This window comes from Mus caroli, chromosome 15 (assembly GCF_900094665.2).
Source record: "Mus caroli chromosome 15, CAROLI_EIJ_v1.1, whole genome shotgun sequence".
Lineage (NCBI taxonomy): Eukaryota > Metazoa > Chordata > Mammalia > Rodentia > Muridae > Mus > Mus caroli.
Genome location: NC_034584.1, coordinates 60,391,889 through 60,413,741, shown reverse-complemented (window position 1 = coordinate 60,413,741; position 21,853 = coordinate 60,391,889). Strand labels below are relative to the sequence as shown.

Sequence of the window (21,853 nt, the reverse complement as noted above, 5' to 3'; positions counted from 1 at the left end):
CCCATATGCTTATCAATCTGACACTTCTATTCACATTAACTAAAATATTCTACAGTAAAACAAGTATTATTTGATATTTTCATACTGATTTGCTTAAAAGTACAAAAATAGAAATATAATGAGCCTTACAACACAGAACTAACTAAAAATGAGAATTATATTCATATAATATACTAATCCCAACTTATTCCAATTTTGTCTTAATGGAGCTACTAAGAAGAATATTTACCACTTTAAAACTATTTGAAAATTGTGAAAGCTAATGGGACCATATCACAATTTTGACTTTATAAAATACAAGATGAATGATATAATAAACAAATCAATAATTAACACTTTAGAGCTGGTAATGGCCACAGATATTGCCTACTATAAAATTCTCATTATAAATGTGTGAAGGAAGTAGTTCATTTAAACTTTAATGGAAAAAAAATGAGAACAGAGGGCAAGCGAAGGTTCCTCTTATCTTAGCTAAGAACACACATCCTCCTCTGCTTGAGGGCTCAATCCATCCATCCATCCATCCATCCATCTATCTAGTGTGCGGGGCTGTTTGTGTGCCATAGTGCACTTGTGGAAGTCTGAGGACAACTTACTGGATGGAATCAGTTCTCTCCTTCCATCATGTAGAACAGGGGCCTAGAACTCAGGTTCCCAGGTGTAGGAAGCATGAGGTGATGGCTCTACACACTGAGCCATCTCTCCTTGTCCTACTTTATACCTTTTAAGGATTTTACAGCTTATAGTAATTAACTTTCATTTAATGTCTAGTTCTGCTACTAGCCTGATTTCCTTCTAGATGCTAGGCTTCCTGAGTGTAGATTAAGCATCTCAGCACTCTAAGCACTTCACCTTAATGGCAAAACTTAAGACAGGACACAGACACTCTCAGGCCTGGGTCAGGAAAGGTTTCTTTTGAAAAAGATTCTTTTTAAGAAACCCCATGTACTCTGCCTCCCAGAGAGTAAGAGAAGTAAAGATTTCTTAAGCTGTATCTTTTCTTTGATTCACTGGCTGTTAGTAAAAGCATTCTGACAATAACTCAAAAAACAAAGGTATCCTTTTTTTAACTTTTGGAAATATATCATTTCTTTTCTTTTCCTATTATTTTTACTTTTTGCTAAACTGGGCATCTACAGTACACCAAACCTTAGAGTCAATCATGTTGGCATCCATCCTAGTGGAAGAATGTAGGCCAATTAATGCAAGCTCATAATCTCTGTTGGAAACAATTAAAAGCAAAGTTTAAGATAGTAAGAGTCCGAAAGTTTGCTAAACTATTTCTCAGTTAACATTCTCAACAGTCTAAACTGTCTAGGAGTTCCACGTTTAAAATACTGCTAATACAGTCCTTGTAAATAATGCTTTGTAAAGAAATATTAAAATAGAAATGGGATTTATTTTGATAATTAGGATAAACACCAGCCAAATGTATGTCCCCTCATACTCATTTACATAGGTATAAGAAGAACACAAACAAAAGGTACACATCAGCCTAGGAAACAGGGAAACACAGACGGTTAGGTAAAAATAGTAAGAAATCCAGATATAATGGCACATGCCTACAATCTCAACACTCTACAGCAAGAAAACCAAGACTTCCAAATCAGCCTGGGGTACATCACTTTGTTCCATACTCTCTGGGCTATGGACAGTGTGAGATTCCATTTCAAAGAAAGAAAACAGAACTAGCACCACAAAAGAAATATACTAAGAGAAAAGAGCATGCGGACCACATAGACTTTCAATGACAGTAGAACAAATGGATATAGTTTTAAATAAAAGAATAGAACATGACTTCCACCACTTTCTTCAAAAAGAAAAATTCAAAATAGTCATAGAAATTAATTAAAATCTTACTTCATCCCATTCAAATACTCTGGGTGCACTCCACATGATCACGTATATACCAGCTTTCAGTAGCTAACTTAAAAGCATGTCTTTTTTTTTTTTTTTTTTTTTTTTTTGGTTTTTCGAGACAGGGTTTCTCTGTAGACCTGGCTGTCCTGGAACTCACTTTGTAGACCAGGCTGGCCTTGAACTCAGAAATCCATCTGCCTCTGCCTCCCAAGTGCTGGGATTAATGGTGTGCGCCACCATGCCCGGCGCATTTTCTTACTTTAAGCAATTATCTAGACTGCAGTAACTTAGGTAGGAAGTCCTAGCCTAATTGTGGGTAGCACCATTTCATGGGCTAGGTCCTGGATTGAAGAAAAAGGAAAAGTGAGGAGATCAGAACATTAGCACTCATCCATCTCTGTTTTCTGACTTGTTCCTGCCATTTTGACTTTCCTGTGATGGTAGACTGCATCCCCAGAACTCTAAGCCAAAATATATTTTTTTTCTCCTTAAAAGCAAAACAAAAAATATACAAAAATTGCTGAGCACTGTGCTCTTAATGCAAGCTGACAATGGTTGTGCCTTCTCTTTACCATTGTATAATTCAACATCATGAACAAAACCAAGTACTACCTCTCCAAAGTATCTAGCCATATAGCTCTAAATCTGCCAGAATTTAGAGGAAAAACAAACAGCCAAAATAAAACAAAACAAAACAGAACCATGTTAAGCCCCTGGTGAGAAGAAAAATCAAAGGTGTTTAGTGTACAGATACTGCTTTGATGTTTAGAATATACAATATGGCTGACATGACATTTTTTAAAAAGTTGTGTGTGTGTGTGTGTGTGTGTGTGTGTGTGTGTGTGTGTGTGTGTGTGCTGCCTGCATATATGTATTACACCCATAAGAAACTAGAAGGGGCACTGCATCCCCTGGGAGCAGGGTCACAGATGGTTGTGAGTTGCCATGTGGTTGCTGGGGATCAAATAAGTCATCTCTCCAACCCTACATAACAAAACTATTTATGACATGGACCTATACTGATCTGTATTTCAGTCTTATTACAAGCAATCCAAACATGGATTTTTAAAGAAACATAAATATCTTCACAGACACACTGAAAAATTATTTTCCCAATTGGTATATGTTAATATGACATTAAGATCAGTCTCATACATTCAGTGCAGTAAGGATTTCCAGACTGATAAAAAGTAAGACCTTTACCCAGAAAACTTTCTCAAAAGGTCAATGATAATTCAGGAATCTTGTGCACAAAAAGATAAAGCAAACTGAATTATTCTAAGATCAGGTTTAGATGAATATCAAAACATAGTGGATCAGATCTGAGAAATCAATCTCTCAAAACCCACAAGTTTTCAGCTGTGGGCATTTTTAAATTTCTAAATAAGAAAGCACTATTATATATCAACCAATTTAAATCTTTACAGGTAAAATGGAATTGTAGATAATTATATGTACAAGTACTGACACTGCTACTTTGAAAGAAAGAACAAGTTAAAGACACAAATTAAGTTAAGCTACTGCTGTCATTGTTTAATTGAGTAGCATGGGCAGAACGCAGTAAGCTATATTTTGGCTTCATCCAAGAAGCCAATGCCACATCCTTTGGGGAAGATGTTGTTAATCATGATTATTAACGATACATTTGGCTACTTTATATTTATCTCCTAATCTAACTAGACTTAAATCTCTCACTAGCCAATTCCAAATTAGTAATTTACTAAAAAGAAGATGATTGAAACATACTATTTGACTTCTGAAAAACATCATGTATTTTTTATGAAATTGTAATATTATAAAGTATCTTCCTTGCTTCAAGAATAGGAATTTCTAGAATTGTATTTAACTCTAGTAATTTCTAGAAGCAAAAATATGCATATATTTCATAAAATCTATTTCTTGTTTTGAGACAGGGTCTTGCTGTGTAGCCTTAGTTGGCCTAAAACTTGCTAGGTTGACCCAACTGGGTAGCTAAGATTTGCTAGCTCCAGGCACAGCAATACCACATTTTACACACACTAAAAAAGCAAAAGAAGTCAGGCATGATAGTTATGTGTTTAATCACAAGACTTGATGAGCCTGTGTGTGTGTGTGTGTGTTTTCCCCGAGAAGGGGACTGGCCCTTCTCAGGGAAGGGGCTAGAGGAATGGGGGAAGGACTTGTGTTATGGGGTACCGGGAGTAAGGGGGACTAATACGGCATATAAGTGAACAAATAAATATTTTTTTTAGAAAGCAAAAGAAAGAAGGAGAAAGAGAAAATGAAAGAAGAAAAAAATGACAAGAACTATGTTCAGGGAATACTGACAATGGTCACACAAAAGAATTTTAAAAGAGAAATTCCATACAAACACAGTAACTACCTAAAAGTTCTTAGAAGAGGGGTTTCATATGAATTTAAGTGAAGTTGAATATGTTAATGCTAAACTTAACCCAGAGCTCCCTTACCTGTAGCTGCTGCAGCTCCTTTTACATCACTCACTACTTTGGAGGTGGGATTTGCAAACAATGGTGTCTCCTCCTTTTCTTCCCTGGGACATACACCACCATGATAGGAGGAATCTGGGGCTCTACTTCCTGTGACTTCTGAACCACAACTTAAATCAAGAGGGAGGCAGGGTCCCAGCTTCTGGAGTGGCACATATGCAATAGCAGGCACTATACAAAATTAAAAAGAAAAGAAAACCATAATATTAACACAAAGAAACTAGATCAGTTCATATCAGTGCAGATCGCTGATATTTATACAGTGTCTGGCAAAAGGAAGGCACCAGATAAGTTATCTGTAGCATATACAAAGTGGTTGTAAGTCAAGAGATATAAAAGAAAACATTGTTCAAATAACTGTTGTTAGTTATTTGGTTCTATAGGAAATAGATATACATTACCCTCTGGTACTGAAGACTGTTGCTGATTCTGAGAACTGAGGGAGAATACTTTGCCATCAGTTGCTGAAGAGGAAGAAGAAAGCTTTTCTAGAGAGTCATCAGGCATGGGTAAGGTGGCTAAGCGTTGAGATCTTCTTCTTCTCTCACTATGCTTGCAAGGTCTAGGGGGATTCACAGGCTGTGGAGAACCTAGAAAAAGATCTTCAATGTTCACGAAGCAGATACATACCAGGATCATCTTATAATTTTTAAGGAGATAATCAAGAAAAAAAAGAGCCATTTTCTGCCCTCTGATGCAGCTATTAGATAACCACAAGAAATGGCATATTCCAGAGGCATTCAAAGGCAAAAAAAAAAAAAAAAAAAAAGTTTCCTTGTCACAAAAAGAGTTAATCAAAACTTCTAAATCTAAAACCACTAGAACTCAAAGACAGTAACATGGAACGTTAATATTTCCAGTAGCTCTCTCCAAGTGTGAGACTGGAATTAACTCTAATTGTGGATTCTTGTGTTAACTGCCATTTTGCCTCCAAGAAAGTCTCTATATAAGCAAAAAGTAGGGGAGGAAGGTGGAGGGAGAAGGGAAAGAAGGAAGCCAGGAGAGAAACTTGCTATACAGCAAACACTGGCAGTCTAAATGGAAAGGAAGGCAGGGTCACAGGGCTCTTACACACATTATACAGTTGGTGCTTTGTTTCCATTCCCCAGGGGAGCTACTGTAAATAACCTATCCCATTCTCACACTCCCATAGGGATTTTTACAAATATAAATCTGGGGCCTGATTCATTCAAAAAATTTAACACAAACAAACCAATATGCTTAGTCTGGCCAAATTAGTTATTATTTAGTATGATACTATTTTTCCCCTTAAATATTTTCAATTGTTTATACAACTAATTGTAACATTTATTTGTCTTTTAGTGATGTTAACACAAATGTTTTGATAATTCTTTAATGCTTGAGAGTTCCTTTTGGACTATGAACCTGTTGAATTTTATATTAGGTAGGAATGTACAAAATAATATATTACTAATTTAGAAATAAGCAGTTTAAAGAAGTGGATGTTTTAAGTATTTAAGGATAATTGACAATGAAAAATAATCAAAAACAAAAAGACATGAAATAATGGGGGAAAACCAAAAGATAATTGTAACTTTTATGATACCGTGATTATATCAATCAAAAGAACTTCAAAATATGTTTATTGGTATCATGTGATACTATGACTACTACTGACATTCATTATAATGAAGTTTCAGAGAAAAGAATTTTTGATTCCCTTTGTTTCTGCTTAGTTATTAAAAAAATATTGATCAAAATTTGAGGTATGTTCTTTAGTGTTAAATGTGAGAACTGAATGAAAAACAGGTATGTTTGATGAAGGCTTCCAAAGGCCAGTATCATTATTCTGAAAGACGCACTACAGAATGCTTCACAAGGAAATGTGTCACCCTTATTTCCTGATTACAACACTGATTTACTCGAGGAAAGGAGCAAAATGCAAGAGTCATCTAACTAGTGACTCTTCTGGAAACGGCTTCAGTTATGTGAAACTTGGCTATGTAAACACAAACCTATCTTTTAGTTAGCCAAATGCGGGTAGAAAAAAAAGAGAGTTAAAAGATTAGTACTGTATCAGTCAAGTGATATAACAAGGAGGCATTTTCCTTTGAATAAGGGTGAGACTGGATTCAAGGCTGCCTTGTTAGCAAGATTAAATAAAGTGCACTCAGGGGGCTACTAATATAAGGAGACAGCTCCTCCTACGTAGTCACAGGAGGAGCGAGTAGTCACATGAAAACACGGGCTAAAGGTCTTTTTTATCGTTCTTTTTGTTTCCAGGGCTATGTTTGTTTGTTTTTTTGTAATGAATCAGGCCTTGTCTTATTAGTTGAGGAGATGGAAACTACAGTGGGATTTGGGTCGCTCGATGGCAGGACTTCTTAAGGAGCAGTACAGACTTGGAGCAGTAAAGCAGTAAGAACTGTCCATGATCTACTCTTGAAATAGTTTTAAGCTTTCTCTGTCATATCCACTTAACTTTTGAGTTTTTAAAAAGCAACTTCATAAAAAACAAGATAACTAAAACAAAACTGTTTTGACTGTCTTACAGGATAAGTAACTATTTGTAAAGTCTGTGCTCACTAGTTTTATTTATCACGGAAGAAAGCTGAGATACAAGCGTCAAATCCTTGGCTTGTATTAGCTCTGGGGCAAGTGGTGACTTAGGGGGTTTTATACACCCAGAAGAGTCTCCAGATTCATGTTTGCATTTCTTGCTGCGAGCCTTCCCTGAAGACAAAGTTGAGGATAACAGTGCAGGTTTCTGAGGGTTGGCAGAACTGCTAAGGACAGCTTCATTTTTTTTCTGACTTTGAGGTTTAGGTGAAATCGCCTGAATAAATAATAAAAAATTGATATTTTTATTTTGGTTTCTTCATTTTTCTTCTTGTATTCTATTTTGATTGTTAAGCAACTTTAGTACCAAAAACATTGTTAAGCAACACATAACATTTCTATTACAAATGAAAAACCAAAAAGAACCCCACAAATTATTAACTAAAAGTTGAATAGGCTGTCTTTAAAGGGATACTGTCAACTACAAGTACGTGTTTTTTAATGCCCGTGAAATTCTTACAATATTAAGTATCCTACTGGATGAACATTTCAGTATTACTTTGAAACATCTCTCTTCTGAAACTGTAATTGTCAATGGTATTAAAACAGCAAGATAAGTGAACAAAAGTATTTCATGTTTTAGAGGGCTAAAGAACACATTTAAACTCCTGCCGTTTAGATGGGATTTTATAATCTGTCATCAAATGTGTGGCTGTCTCAGCAGACAGTTTCCCTTTAAAGAACAATCTCAACAGGAAAACAATGACCAAATTAACAAAACATTATCTTTAACTCATTTTAGTGCTGAAAGCTAGAGTTTCATAAGCAAAATGCATCATGAAATCAGAGCCACCAGCAATAGAGAGTTAAAAGACTAAAAACAATACAGAACAAGCAACAACTACAACAACAGAAAAAAGATAAAATGTAAGTTAAAACATTGGATTTAAAAACAAAATACGTCGCAGTCTTAGATAAGAGTTTTTACCTTATTCCTGCCAACTGATACTTTTGAAAAAAAATTAGATCTTTGTCAGTTCTTTAATAAAGAACATTTAATCATGTGGCAGTAAAATTCCCTGCACATGTAAAAATATGTATGAATGTATCTATTGTTAAAGACAACAGAAAGCAGCCACATTGGATCCATGTTGTGTCATACTGGCATGCCTATTCTGGTTTTCTTGCTAGTATCTAACAGCAAAACATGAATGAAATACAGACTTTGAAAAACTGGTATTATGGCAAGCCACTGTAAAGTTGCTAGTCCTGTGAATACCATGCCTATCCCCAAGAATCATTTAGCTTCCACATATTTGGGGAAGGGATATTCATCAAATTTATAATCTTCCGTTTTCTAGAATATGATAGATCATTGTCTGGGGACCAAATAGGTAATTCTATTCCTATTAAAATAAAAGGTACTCAGGCTTTCGTGGTACGACTTATATATTGAATATTAAATATGGCTTCACTGAATGTTCTATAGATGGCATGCTAGACATCGACTATAAAAGGCTGTGTAACACGTATCCTCTTCATTCAACTTTCATTTTCTACCCTTGAATTTTTTCACTATACATGTGTGCAAGTAGAACTATCATTTGAAAAAGAACTCCAGGACTAGAAAGTATTCCTAAGCTTATCATAAAAGGTATTGCCAGGAAAGTAATTAGAGCCATTACTTGTAAATAAACAATTTTATTGTTCATCTTCACAGATGTGAGAGACATCACTACAGCATCCATTACTCTTGAGTTACAAAGTTATAAAACAAGATTTTAAAACTTAAATTAATAACTTGGTAAGGTGCTTAACTTCTAAACAAGGACAAATTAACATATTTTAACCTTAGTGAATTATTATGCATCAAATGCAAGTTTTATCCAAAAGTAAATATAACATGACATTTCCCTAATACAATTAAGTAATCTATAACTAATAATCTGATAATGGGGTTCAAAACCACAGTTTGAATCTTTCAGAAATATAAATTCATTAGTACATCAAATTGTGGCTGTAGGCCTGTTATCAATCTCTCATAACTGGCATTGTAACTCCTTAGGACAACAGAAGTTAGCAACAGTCAACATTCCTCATTTAGGTCTCTTGCTAATACCAACTGAGATAGTTAAGAGCTTCTAACTCGGCTTTTTAGCTTAGAAGCAAGGCTAACAAATACCATAAAAATTAAGAGTCTGGTTACAAAACATTTTCACATTGAAGTCAACCTGAATGACAAAATAAAAGAGGGAACAGCGTGATGTTCCTTAAACTCTAGAACATTTACAAAAGTTCAATTAATGATTATTGGTCTCTGTTACAAAACTGGCAAGGACTTTGAAAAGTTTTGAATTATGCAAGTACAAATAGCCGAGTTGCTCTACTTTCCTTTCTTTTTAAAACTGTTTCTCTGACCTGGTTACTCAATTCTAAACTATCTTTCCACATATAGTAAGTACTTTTCACAATCACATGTACCTCACAGATTATGTGTAATGAAAGATTGACATTGTAATGAATTTTCCAGAAATATTTTATTACCCAAGTCCCTGATATATCGCATTCTGAGTATATTGTAACAATTGTAGGAGTACAAAATATTGTTATATCTGGGACATTAAATATAGTCATACACAGTAAAAAAGTATTTAAAATTTGGTTGATATACTGACAATAACGGCAAAGACTTAACCGTTTGATGCTCACAGAAAACTGGAAGGTATGAGTCACTGACATATTGATCTCAATTTAAAAAGACCATTCATTTAATACAACATTAATGGAGGTATCAAAACAATACACTGCTTTCAAATCAGGCCTGAATCAACACTGAAAAACTCAATACAATATCAATTAAATTTGGGCTATCCTTTAAAACACATATAGAGAAGAGCAAAAGGTATTCATTTTAAAGTCTTATTAGTCTACTAATAAAGAAAATTAAGATAATACAAAATGGATTTATTGAAACTACATTAAGGCTCAGATTTTAAAACAGGAGAACCAAAGAAATTCAGTTATGGCTATTACTGTATTCATACAGTGCCTAAGGAGTTAAGCCCTTAGAGGATGGAAAAGCATGCACAGCTCAGTATGTACAGGTACTGTGGGAACGTGAACATAGCCACGGCCAGTTCTAGCAACTGCAACCTGCAGTTCTAAATGTCTCTATTAGGTGGTTTAAGACAGACCCTTCAAAGGTTTTTAAATTCTCTTTTTTATTGTAGTTATTAAAATATACATCCTAGCAAAAATGTATGGCTCATTGATCAATTCATAAAACACAGTCTAAGAACACCAACTGTTACAATATAAAAGAAACTTCTTATAAAAGAAGTTTAATTGGATGTCAAAAAACCCTGATTAAATCCACAAATGAAAAGTATTTGTGTAAGGGTCTTTTTGAAAGCTAAAGGTGTCCAGCTGGAAGCTCATACCCTGGGATGCCTGTCTCCAGGCCTTCTAATTGTGGAGACAATGGCTTTCATTTCAGTCTATGGAGAACATAAGCTAATACAGTCCATAGCCTATGTGCATATTCGGGAGAAGGCAGAGTTAAAAGTGTCTCATCAATGAGTCAGTGCTCTATCCCCATATCTGATCAGAGGGCAACTGCAATCACGTAGTACTACAGCTCCGTGAGTGACCTTCCAGTGGGACTTGAAACAAGCAAATGCTACCATTTCATACCTGCTCCAGGACTGGAGCTGTTGCATTGCAGTCTTCTTTTTTTTCAGCACCATCCACCCCAACAGCTTTGGATGCCAACAAACCTTGAAAAAAATTGTACAAGAATGGCTTGTTAGGAAAGAAATAATGATTTCATCACAATAAACTTCTACAGGGAATACTTTCAAATGCTAACTTTTAATAAATACAAACACCCTTAAATTTGAGAGTTGTTCACATAATTGACTTATTTTCTTTTTAATGTTATTTTTTGAGATGCTTAAATACATAAAACTTAATTCTGGCTTCAAAGTCTAGATTAAGATGTTTTATATTGCTAATACTTATAAAGTAGAGTGGCATATCATTCTGCCACACTAGTTTTCAAAAAGCATTTCTAAATTTTAATTTCACTTATACTCGTTAACCTTAGCTTAGTGCATCTATGCTCACTTATGCAGTATCTTCTTCCAAAAGTTTCAATACCATTTCTTAGGCTTATTTTATATGAAAGGGAAAGAGTGTGTGGGTCTTTAGAACATCTGGTCTGACTTCATTCTACACATGATGAAAAAATGGAAAGTTCTAGTTGTTTTGTAATGTATTTCCCTAACACTGGATTTTTAAAAGACAGAATTCCTTATTTATGACACACTTTTTTCACAAGACATCAAAATTTTGCCTTAATTAATAAAAGCATTTACTTGGATACAATTCTTAGCTCATTCTGTCAGTACTTTTTATGAGACTAGGTTTATCAGACCTTCAAACAACTATTAGATTTTATGGCTACTGTGTTCATAAAAGGAAACATGTATAACAAGTGATAATTATAAACTTGCTATAGGAATTTTTATCACATTTATTACTAAAATTGTTAACATTAGCTTATAGGAGAGAAAAGGTTCCCTGAAACACTAAAGGATAAAGAGTTATTCACAAGGCAACATGAGCCAATTTTCTCATATAACTACCCCAAAGGTGTTAAGTAACCAAGATGGAAACACACATATTCATATGACCTCCTCAAAGTAATAAGAGAGACAAATGTAATGTGCTCATTAGGCAGTAGGCACGCTGTCTTTACTGAAAAGTTGAATGTGTACACCTAGCATGAAACAAAGAGGTGCAGCGGAAAGCAATGAATCTGATCTATCAGTGACTGGTACTTTACTTAGTTTGAGACCACCATCTGTATAGTTCCTTCACGTCCCACATCACGTAAGGTGTATATTTAAAAGAGAAATAAAGGCATGTAGATTATTTTATAAAATTTTAACCCACAAATTCAATCCTATTTACATTGTAAACATATTTTACATAAACACAAAAGATGTAGCATAGAGTATTTCTTTAACATTTAAAACAACATATCACTGTTTTTGTTTCTTTTCCAGCTATCATTCTTGAGAATCAATAGGCTACCTAAGTTTTTGTTAATGACACAGAATCAAAGTCTTTTTATATCAGGAAATGAGCAGAAGTTCTATTTCTTAAAGCTATTCAAACACAACAAATATTTGCCATGCAATATATTAATAACTATGCCTTACTCTGTTATCTTTCCTAGAAGTGATAGAATATTTTTTACATTCATCAACAGACGACATGAATTATTTAGCATATAGTACAAGTTTTAAAAGAAAAAAAAAACAATCCATCCATAACCTATTACGATAGTATAGATCAATTTGATTAAAAGCCATTTCTATATTATTGTTATAAAGAAAAAGGAAACCCTTTAATTTGGCCAGACAGTAATGACGAACTTAAGATAAACTAATTTCAAAATACACTTGGTATCTATAGCATTCAAAAGCGCCAAATATACACATTAAAATATACACAGTAAGCTTGATCAGAATATCAACTTTAAAAAAATTAGTAGGCATAAACAAAAGAGGACACATGATAAAACAAGCACTTGGAGAGCAGGTTCTCCCTCTGCTTGGAGGAACAGACAGTCCAAATGCAATTATCTTTCCCTGACAACATCATAAGAAAAATTTCATATCCAGAGTAAATGAGAATTCAGAAAAAACTGATACAAATTAAGTTAACTTTAATCATTTCAAATGCTTATTCTCAGTACATTAGAAACAGGTTCTGTTCTAGGAGACTGTCTCACAGAATGCAAGCTATGGCACCAGGACATTAAACAGTGAGTAGAAGGGGAACATCAAGTTACCATGAATCATACCACCAAACAAAATCATTCCATAATGATAGACTTCACTGAGAAACAGGAGGCCAATGCTCCCAGGAATACAAAAGTGGGTGCCCAAAGAACAAAGAAGTTGAAATCTTGATCAAATGTATGTGTCATGAGTAAATTTAAATCTCAGGATTTTTTTCAAATTTTGCAAAAATCCCTGACATCACACAAACATTTCTAACTTCCAGCAATGTCCATAACAATGAGAGCACATCTTGTATTAAGTACTATTCTTTATTCCTTTATGATGTATACAGTTACTATTTTCATGTTCACTAACACTCAGTTTGTTTGCAACTTGTTACTAAAAGTTATAGATTCTGTGCAAAACTGTCTACCTTAAAATGAATGTTATGTATACCATATGATAGAACTATCATGAAAGCATATTACATATTCAAAACCAAGGAGAATACAACTTCATTTCTTTCTAGTTGCAAACTTTGAAAACATCATCCCTCTATCATTCTTTCTACAACAATCAGCAGAGGATACATATGAAGGGAAGGAAAAAGTATATCATCACAGAGCTAAACTTACCCAATAATTGGATCACTAATCTTTGGATAGACTCAAAGTAAATAAGAACAAACTGCTACAATTCTTGCCCACTCCTCTCTAGTAAAGGACAAAAAGACACAGGTAGAACTTGGTAAGTTTAAAATATAGCAAGATTCCAACATGAATCTGCATTTTACACAAGTTCTCATTTTTCTTCACAGACCACAAATGAAATACACTGTACACAAGCACACCAGGACTAGGATTGAAGAAAATCCTTTATCTACTGTCCTTATGCATGGCATACTTGTGACATGAAATCAAACATAAAAGCAGAGATGAACTGCTAGAAGGATTGTGATAAATGTAAATCTTCTGAGTAAATAAAGTGGGGGAAGACCTTAATGGCTTCCTATGGGTAAGACTCTGTGTTACTCTGGTACTAACCATTACATTTGACATTCCTAAGGAAAACTGAAAGGAAAGTCCCTTTACTAAGGAACCTGGATTCTAATCCGAGGAACAAGGAAAATGGTTCTTTTAACCTTACTACTGCCTCTTCAAGGTCATGCAGAGTTAATGTATCATGTGGACTCGGCTGGCTTCTCTTTTAGTTTTGTTATTTCTTTAAATGTTGAGTTTAGCCCTCCCATCCTCCCGTTAAGGAATTTAGAAGCAGGCATATGTGAAAATATACTGGCTGAAATTAAAAGCAGGTTATGTGGCTGAAGGAAGAAACCCCTCATGCTGGGAAGCTGCCAATCAGCTGTATCCTGTCAGTGGCATTTCCATCTTCCTTGGTCTTGAATCCTCCAACAGTGTGGTTTCACTCTTTTATCACAGGAGTGAGAAGTAGCTTACCATTCTGCCCTGCAAGCAGTACACTGAGTTCTGTATTTAAGCCACAACCGTAGACTCAAGTTAACAGCAGAACAATCAATTTAGAGAAGAGAATGGATTTCTCCAAGACTAACAATTTCTAAAGAGAAGTTACTACAAACAAATGGAACAAGCCTGATCCCCTCAGTGCAGAAAGAAATCATAACCCTGTCACAGAGAAGCTCACAAGAGCTCTCTGCTCCAGTCATCCTTCAGAAAAAAAAAAAAACAACAACAACAAAAAAACCCCACAACACGTAATTAATATTTTTCCCTGGACCTAATAGAGAAGCTAATCTTCTTCAAAGTACTTAAATGAATGGCACAAATGTTTTATTCAGTTTTATTAGATTAAAGACCCTTGAAATATTTTGTTCTGAAAAATCAGGTGTCCAAATCATTCAGATAGTTCACCTTCCCTTTAAAGTATACTTTGAAATGAATTACAATCATCATTTCATTTAAATACTAGAAACATATTAGGCTGACAGCCTACACATGTCAGGTATAGCATGACCGGCACTAGATATAATATTTCAATTCCCTCTTCTTTGAGCACTAGCCTGGCTAGGATGGCCTGTAATTTCACCATCCCTATCCCACTACATAGTACCTGATAAGAAGGTACTCTAGAGGCCAACCTCAAGAAAAAAGCAGGAACTAACAAGTGAATCAGAGAACTAATTTAGTCAGATATTCATATTTTTGCCACAAAAGATTACATTCTTAAGTAAGGTTCGGCATCTGTGAAATTGTTTATATATAAAAATATGTAAAGCCATGGAAATGAAGCCACCACAAGTTGGTAACTGCAGATAACCTATTTCTGACATAAATTATTTCCACCATGGAAGTGATATTAAGGCTATATTCTTGCAACATTTGACCTTATTGATCCTCACAACATCCCTGTGAGGTAGGTAGAAAATATATGCTATTTGACAGTGTTAAGAGATGTTTACTTTGAAAACCAGAAAGTAATCAACTTATTACACTGAGGCAAAAGATCCATTTTCCTTTATTAAGAAGAAACTAACATGAAGTCTCTAGCACCCCCTACTCCCCTCCACCAAGAGAATCATTGTAGTTTACCAGTAATCTTGTTAAGTCGGGCTCTCTTTGCCTGAAATGAGTTGCCTTGATTATTTTTCCTCTTGTTTGTTAATGTGCTCTCTGGCTGTGGAAAGACGATCTTTGGAACGGTGTCTATGTGAAGTCCTACTTTTAACAGAACACATATATGAGAGTTTGTCTGGAATCCAAAATTAAGACATATAATTAATAGACAGCAAGTTAGTAAAAGCATTTGTATTTTGGTTAAAAACTTAGTGCTTGATTATGACAAACACAAATCCCTCGTGACTGATACAACAGAAATAAAAGCATACTAAGTAACTATTCTTGAATTGAAGCTTGAAAATAATATCTTACTGCTTCCTCTATATAGTTCACTGAAACAGCACAATTCCTTAAAAACTAAAATAAAAAATTTCAAACAAAAACCTACTAATATCATATAATTTATACTCAAGAATACTGAAAGGAGGTAATGTCAAGTACTGACGTTAGACCTTTAATCTTCAGAGTTACATATATTCTGATAATAAAGATAATAAAATCAGTCACCTATTATGCTAGGAGCAAATAATTTAATTCTAAGTTCAAAATTATAGGCAACCTAAGGATTTTGGCTAATTTGCTACCTCAGGTAGGTAAACACCTGTGTCAGGAGAAAGGAAAAGAAGAATGTATTTTGTACCAAATGTCTCACTGGATGTGGGTAGTTCTTCCTTCTTCTCAATCTCTGCTGTGACTATGCACGTTGAAGTCTCTGCCTTCTTTGAAGGTAATTTGAACCATTTTCCCCCATCTCTCTCTTTCTCTTTATTGCTGTTAGCACTGGTTCGAGGTTTAGTCCCTGTTTTATTTTTCGCTGCAGCTGCAGCAGCTGCTTTGACTAAAGCAATCCAGTCCTCCAAAGGAAAAACAAAATGTGAAGTATTAAAAATCCAACTTTAGTTTCACTAAGACATAAAAAAGTTGCATCTTGACAGCTACTCAAACATACATACATGTAAAAATTAGGCTAACTATATTTACGTGGCTGACTATCAGCAGGGGTGAGATTTTAGATTGATAAACTAATTAACTGAATTGAAAATGAAAAAAAAATCGAATGGCAAATAGGCCTTGCATAGGTTTTCATAAAATTAATCAAAAACAGCTTTAAAAGCCTATAGAAAATTTAGAATGCTACGTGATATGCTTCAACATTTCAGAGTTAAAAGTGATATTACTTTTCATTTTCATAATACAGTGGATCACACAGAAGAGAATTACACCTTACTTTATAAGTATTAAGAAAAATGTTTTACTACTGAACAAGCTACTATTCCTTTTTAAGATGCACATACATTTGATTCATGGTTAACTTCTTAGAAACCAAACTGTGATTTTACTTTTTAAACATTTAAACTTAAGAATCAATTTATCACACCCTTTATAATACTAGTAAAGGAATTTCGTTAGGTATTAAAATACTCTTTTTAAACATTTATTTGCTGTGGGGTAAGGGGATGGGAGTGTACATGCAATGGCATGCTTGTGGGAAAATTTATATAAGTCCTTCCACCATGTGGGTTCCTGGGATCAAACTCAGCTCACACTAGGTCATTAAACTTGGCAGCAACTGCCTTTATTTGCTGAGGTATCTTCCCCACCCTAAATAAATCGTGTTACTTTTAATTCAAAATTATTTTGAAAGTATAAAACACTGTAAAGAAGTATCAAATGGTTCTATATAGAATTTTAGTTAAAAATGTGTTTTAAATAAACATTTGTAATGTTTCTACAGAGTTAATCTTTCACTCCTGCCCCTAAAGCACTGTCTAAATGGACAATAAAATCCATCCAGCTTACACAGTTCTTATTCTACTGAATATCATTTTATAACATAAGATGAATTTAATTATTAGAATGCACAAATTAACATAAGCACTACTGTTAACAAATTAAAACAAAAATATGGGTGCTAACTATTTACCCTTGAAAATACACAGTGAGGATAAACAGGCCACTGCAAATAACAAATGTATCTACAGTTATCTCTCCCTCTATCATTGAAATGATCTGCAAATGTCATGTAATTTATATAACATGGTTTTTTTGTCCATTTTATATTGAATGTCTCACAAGACTATCCAGGTTATCAGTCTAACATTAAAACACAAAAGCTGATAAAGGAAAAGAGGCTACTTAAGGAATTTACAGAGATATACAATTAACCATAAGATAGTGTGATGGGAAGGTATAAGCAAGAAAGATTAGAAGTTCAAGGTTATCCTCAGCTACATAGGAAGTTCAAGAACAGCCTGGACTATATGAAAGCATCTTTAAAAGAAATGAAGATAAGTTGATGTGATAGGATATACAAATATATCATAAGATAACAGAAGACACTTAATCTGACTGAAAAGAAAAACTAATGGGAGACTTCAGAGATAAGGGTATAGGAGTTGGTTTCTAAATGTAAAAATTAAGAGAAGCGGCTTAAAAACTGGACAGATAAAAGGGGGAAACAAGACTTCCAAATGAGATAAAGATATTAAACGAAGGCAAAGAAGCCAGTGTATACAACTGGAGGTATGGTGAGGATTTAGGTGAAGAAGAATTAGCTGGAGACTGCCACAGGTTGAGCTTAAAGGCTCACAAAGAAGTAGTGAGGAGAGAAACTTCAACAAAGAAAAAGCAAGGAAAGGTCAACAAAGGAGATGAAGAGAAGTAAGCATAACCACACCAGAAGTGCCTCATGCAGGGTGTATATAGGTTACACACTGCAGCTGTTTTGTTTGTTTGCTTCAGTAGACAGAGCAATGTTAGACATGGCTAGGGGCAATTTCCATCTCAAGTTTCTTTCTACCTTGAAAAAAGACACAGCAGAAGAATCATTGTGCCTTTCAAACTTAATTACTTAAAAATGCTTCTTAATCATAAATTGGTTAATCATGGCAAACATTATAGCTATGTGATTAAATAATTACCTCAACTGTAAGGTTAAAAGTATCAACCATGTATATATGAAAAGATTTGTGAACAGCAATAAACCAACAGATGCAAAATATCAGGAAGATCAATTGCAAGGGATTTATAACCATTTATAAACCCATCTTCAGTGCATTTCAATACACACTTTTCATTAGTACACTTTCAGAAAGAATGAAGGTGTGAAGTTTCAAATTTAAATATGCCTCAGTCTCTCACCCTGCAGTTATTGCTGCTATGCTTAAGGGTAGGGTATCAGGAAGAACAACAAGTAGTAAGATACCTTACTAAGTGTGAGAATGGTCTCTATCCTAGGAAATGTCAGCTTTATGACTACAGATCAACACTACCATTCCATTCAAAATTATATACAAGACAGGGATAAGGACAGAATAGTCACTATGTCTACCATACTATACACCCAACTGAAGAGCAATGTCTGCAAACACAGTTCAAGAAGGCCTACAGCTTACACTTCCAACAGAAGCATTTCTAAAATTTCTTGAAAAGGTCAAGCTATCGTCAAAATGCAATCAGAGGTGAGGTAGCATCAACCAACTCTCCCAAAGTCAGGAACAATAGCATTGAGACTCTTATTTGAGCTTAAGAAAATAAATCTGGGAGTTCATGTACATAAAACTACTATTAATGTCTCATCTTACATGGGTGCTAAACACAGCTTAGAGAAGAACATTTCCACTGTAAATTTATTCAGTGTATTACTCTTTGCTAAGTTGGTGTAAGATGGCTTTATTTATATTTTCATAAAAAGATTCTCAAAGTATTCCAACTCTAAAAAAAAATATTAACCTTGCCTAACACATAGTTGTGGGAAAAAAACTCATAAAATAACTTATAAAATACTTAGTAAATATTTTAAATCTTTATATAATTAAGAATTATAAAAAAGAATTATAAAGAAAAATTAAAAATTAAAAGGAAATATGTTGCCAATCGAGTACTCTTTAAGGAGTTTTGTATTTTGGCATCAATCTTAATGTTAATGCACACTGTGATTGGACTAAATACTTCCAAATATGACATCTAACAAATCTAATTTATATAGCCCATTATTCAACCACAAAGCACATTGTCTCAATTTGAAAGTTCAATGACAAACAAGAGTGCCATTTCAGGACCTCTGAATAACTACAGTTACAGAGTCACAGTATTAAAGTAAAAGAAGAAACAGATTTAAAGTTATGTAGCAAACTATGCTAAAAAGAACACCACTGGTTGCTTAAAACTATTTCATTAATATAAATAGATGCACAGGAGGATACAAAGTCATTTACTGATAGAAAGCATTTTTACTTTAAACTGAATTTACATTTATAGAACTCTTCTCAGAAGCAATCACACTTTCCAGAATACTCAAAAATAATTATTTAAAATATGGAATTAGACATTTGCAGACCATAAAATGCTCATGCCTACCAGAAAGTTACCATGTGATTTTTAACATACTTTAGGATATAAATTTTAACTACATGTTATAAAACAAGTAGGGAATATATTTTCACATTAGACATTTTCATTGATTACTTTCAAGTTCATAAATTAATTGTAGGTCCAGGTGCTGAAAATCCCAAATAACAGCAGAACATAAAAGAAAATACTTTTCGTTTCTAATGGCACCTTTCTTTCCAATGTTTGAGGAACTATATTCAGCAAATGGAACATGGCTCCAACCCAGACTCTCCTTAAAATGCTCACCGTTTATTCCTGCTTTGACAGTAGCAAAGCATAGAAGGTCCTGCTTTTATTATGCTACTCAGAGAGCCCTATCTGAAACAGCCTTCAGAGTGTCAGGTAAGCGCCTTTTAAGGAAGGTGAATAACTATGATTTGTAGAAGGAAAGAAGAAGATAAGAAACTTACGTAAAATTTCATATTAAAAATTAGCTTTCTAAATAAGACTTTATACCAGATAAAACAAACAAAAAAATTTAAAAGCAAAAAGGCACTTACCTCACTTCCCATAGACTGGTTACACGATCCAGCTGGGTCGATAGGACAACACCAGCTTAGTGGATGCTGGGATTTCACCTGGAACAGAAACTAGTGACCTATAACTTTAGCAGGTCTAAAACCAAAGAAGCAAAAATCAAGTGTATAATTTATTTTACATAATATGCTTCTCTTTCTTGCTGCTATTTGGGGCTCTCAGCACATAACCCTACAATTAGTTCATTTAAAAATGCATAAATATGTATGTTGATCAAATACCATTCAGGAAGACATCCCTTCAGTAGCCAGGAATACTGAACACTCTTACCTGCCCCTTAGCATCCTCAGGCATGGCTTTAATGTGCATTCTTTTTAAACAACGGATTACGCCATCATAAAACTGAACTGTGAATGTTCCTGAAATAGGAGCAATCAGATTAGAAAGTATCATGCAACATTATAGCAGCATTTGGAATCTAACAATAGTGGTATAATGTAAAAAGATGCCTTGTGATTGCACTAACACAGCCACAGTCTCCTGAATGTACTCCACTGAGTTATTAAAGATACTTTCTCTTTCCATGTTTAAACACTTTTAAACTAGTTTTTTTTCCTTAGGGTATGGACAAATTAAGTCCTGATAAGTTAGCTGTATGTAACTTTGATTTTTACTGAAGAATTTTGAAATTTATTGTGAAAAGACATATATATTAGAATTATCTCACAAAAATAAAACCATTATTTACAGAAACAGTATTTCTACAGGAACAATCATTGGCTCTCTTGAAAAGTTACTTTTATTTTTAATTAGGTATTTATTTCATTTACATTTCCAATGCTATCCCAAAAGTCCCCCACCTGATTCCCCACCCACTCCCCCACCCACCCACTACCACTTCTTGGCCCTGTCGTTCCCCTGTACTGAGGCAGATAAAGTTTGCAAGACCAATGGGCCTCTCTTTCCACTGATGGCCGACTAGGCCATCTTCTGATACATATGCAGCTAGAGACACGAGCTCCTGGTGGGTACTGGGTAGTTCATATTATTGTTCCACCTATAGGGTTGCAGATCCCTTTAGCTCCTTGGTTACGTTCTCTAGCTCCTCCACTGGGAGCCCTGTGATCCATCCAATAGCTGACCGTGGGCATCCACTTCTGTGTTTGCTAGGCCCCGGCATAGTCTCACAAGAGACAGCTATATCTGGATCCTAGATATGATATGTGATAAAGATCATATTCTCAGTGAGATTTACATTTGTACTAAAGTGGCAAAATACTCTTGCATGTCAAATATAAGCTAGAATGTAACTTAGAAAGCATCAAGATAGGAGTTGTTCGCATATCAACAGGAAAAACTGGAGGAACTGAGGATGGCAACTGTGTGACACTCAGCTCAGTAGCAGCACACTCAGTAGCAGCATCTCTACCATGCTGTGCACCCAGCTGTGCCTTTCCCTTCCTGCATCTGTCCACTTATAGATACGAAGCACATTCACTTTCTGTGCCAGATCTCATGCTAGCAAGTCAATATTAACCACTGTTACTAGAAACAAGCCTTGGCGATCTTATAGAAAAATTAAACACTTTAAGTAGACACCAGGCTTTTACAAAAGAAGTATAAACAAGAAACATATTATTATCACATGCATGACTCCAAAGACAATGTCGTGTGTGTGTGTGTGTGTGTGTATGGATGGATGACTGGATAGATAGCTAGATAGATTTTTCTT

At 34.6% G+C, this 21,853-nt stretch overlaps 1 protein-coding gene across 13 annotated transcripts in view; it reads right to left on the bottom strand.

Annotated features, from left to right (window-relative positions):
• The window catches only part of Phf20l1 (PHD finger protein 20 like 1), a 70,911-nt gene that overhangs the window by 29,204 nt on the left and 19,854 nt on the right, over window positions 1-21,853 (bottom strand). For 4 of the 13 annotated variants that reach the window (XR_003834993.1, XM_029470076.1, XM_029470078.1 and 1 more), the window contains exons 5-12: window positions 20,452-20,540; window positions 20,145-20,234; window positions 15,893-16,106; window positions 15,226-15,354; window positions 10,560-10,642; window positions 6,894-7,143; window positions 4,748-4,936; window positions 4,308-4,517 (exon numbers count right to left, since the gene is read on the bottom strand). Coding sequence is in view for 12 of the 13 variants with exons in the window: in XM_029470076.1 (XP_029325936.1) it covers window positions 4,308-4,517; window positions 4,748-4,936; window positions 6,894-7,143; window positions 10,560-10,642; window positions 15,226-15,354; window positions 15,893-16,106; window positions 20,145-20,234; window positions 20,452-20,540 (1,254 nt within the window). In the remaining variant the exon portion in view is untranslated. Of the gene's footprint in view, window positions 1-4,307; window positions 4,518-4,747; window positions 4,937-6,893; window positions 7,144-8,547; window positions 10,643-15,225; window positions 15,355-15,892; window positions 16,107-20,144; window positions 20,235-20,451; window positions 20,541-21,853 lie in introns of those variants that run through there. The other 9 variants (XM_029470081.1, XM_021183395.2, XM_029470083.1 and 6 more) reach the window with 6 other exon arrangements.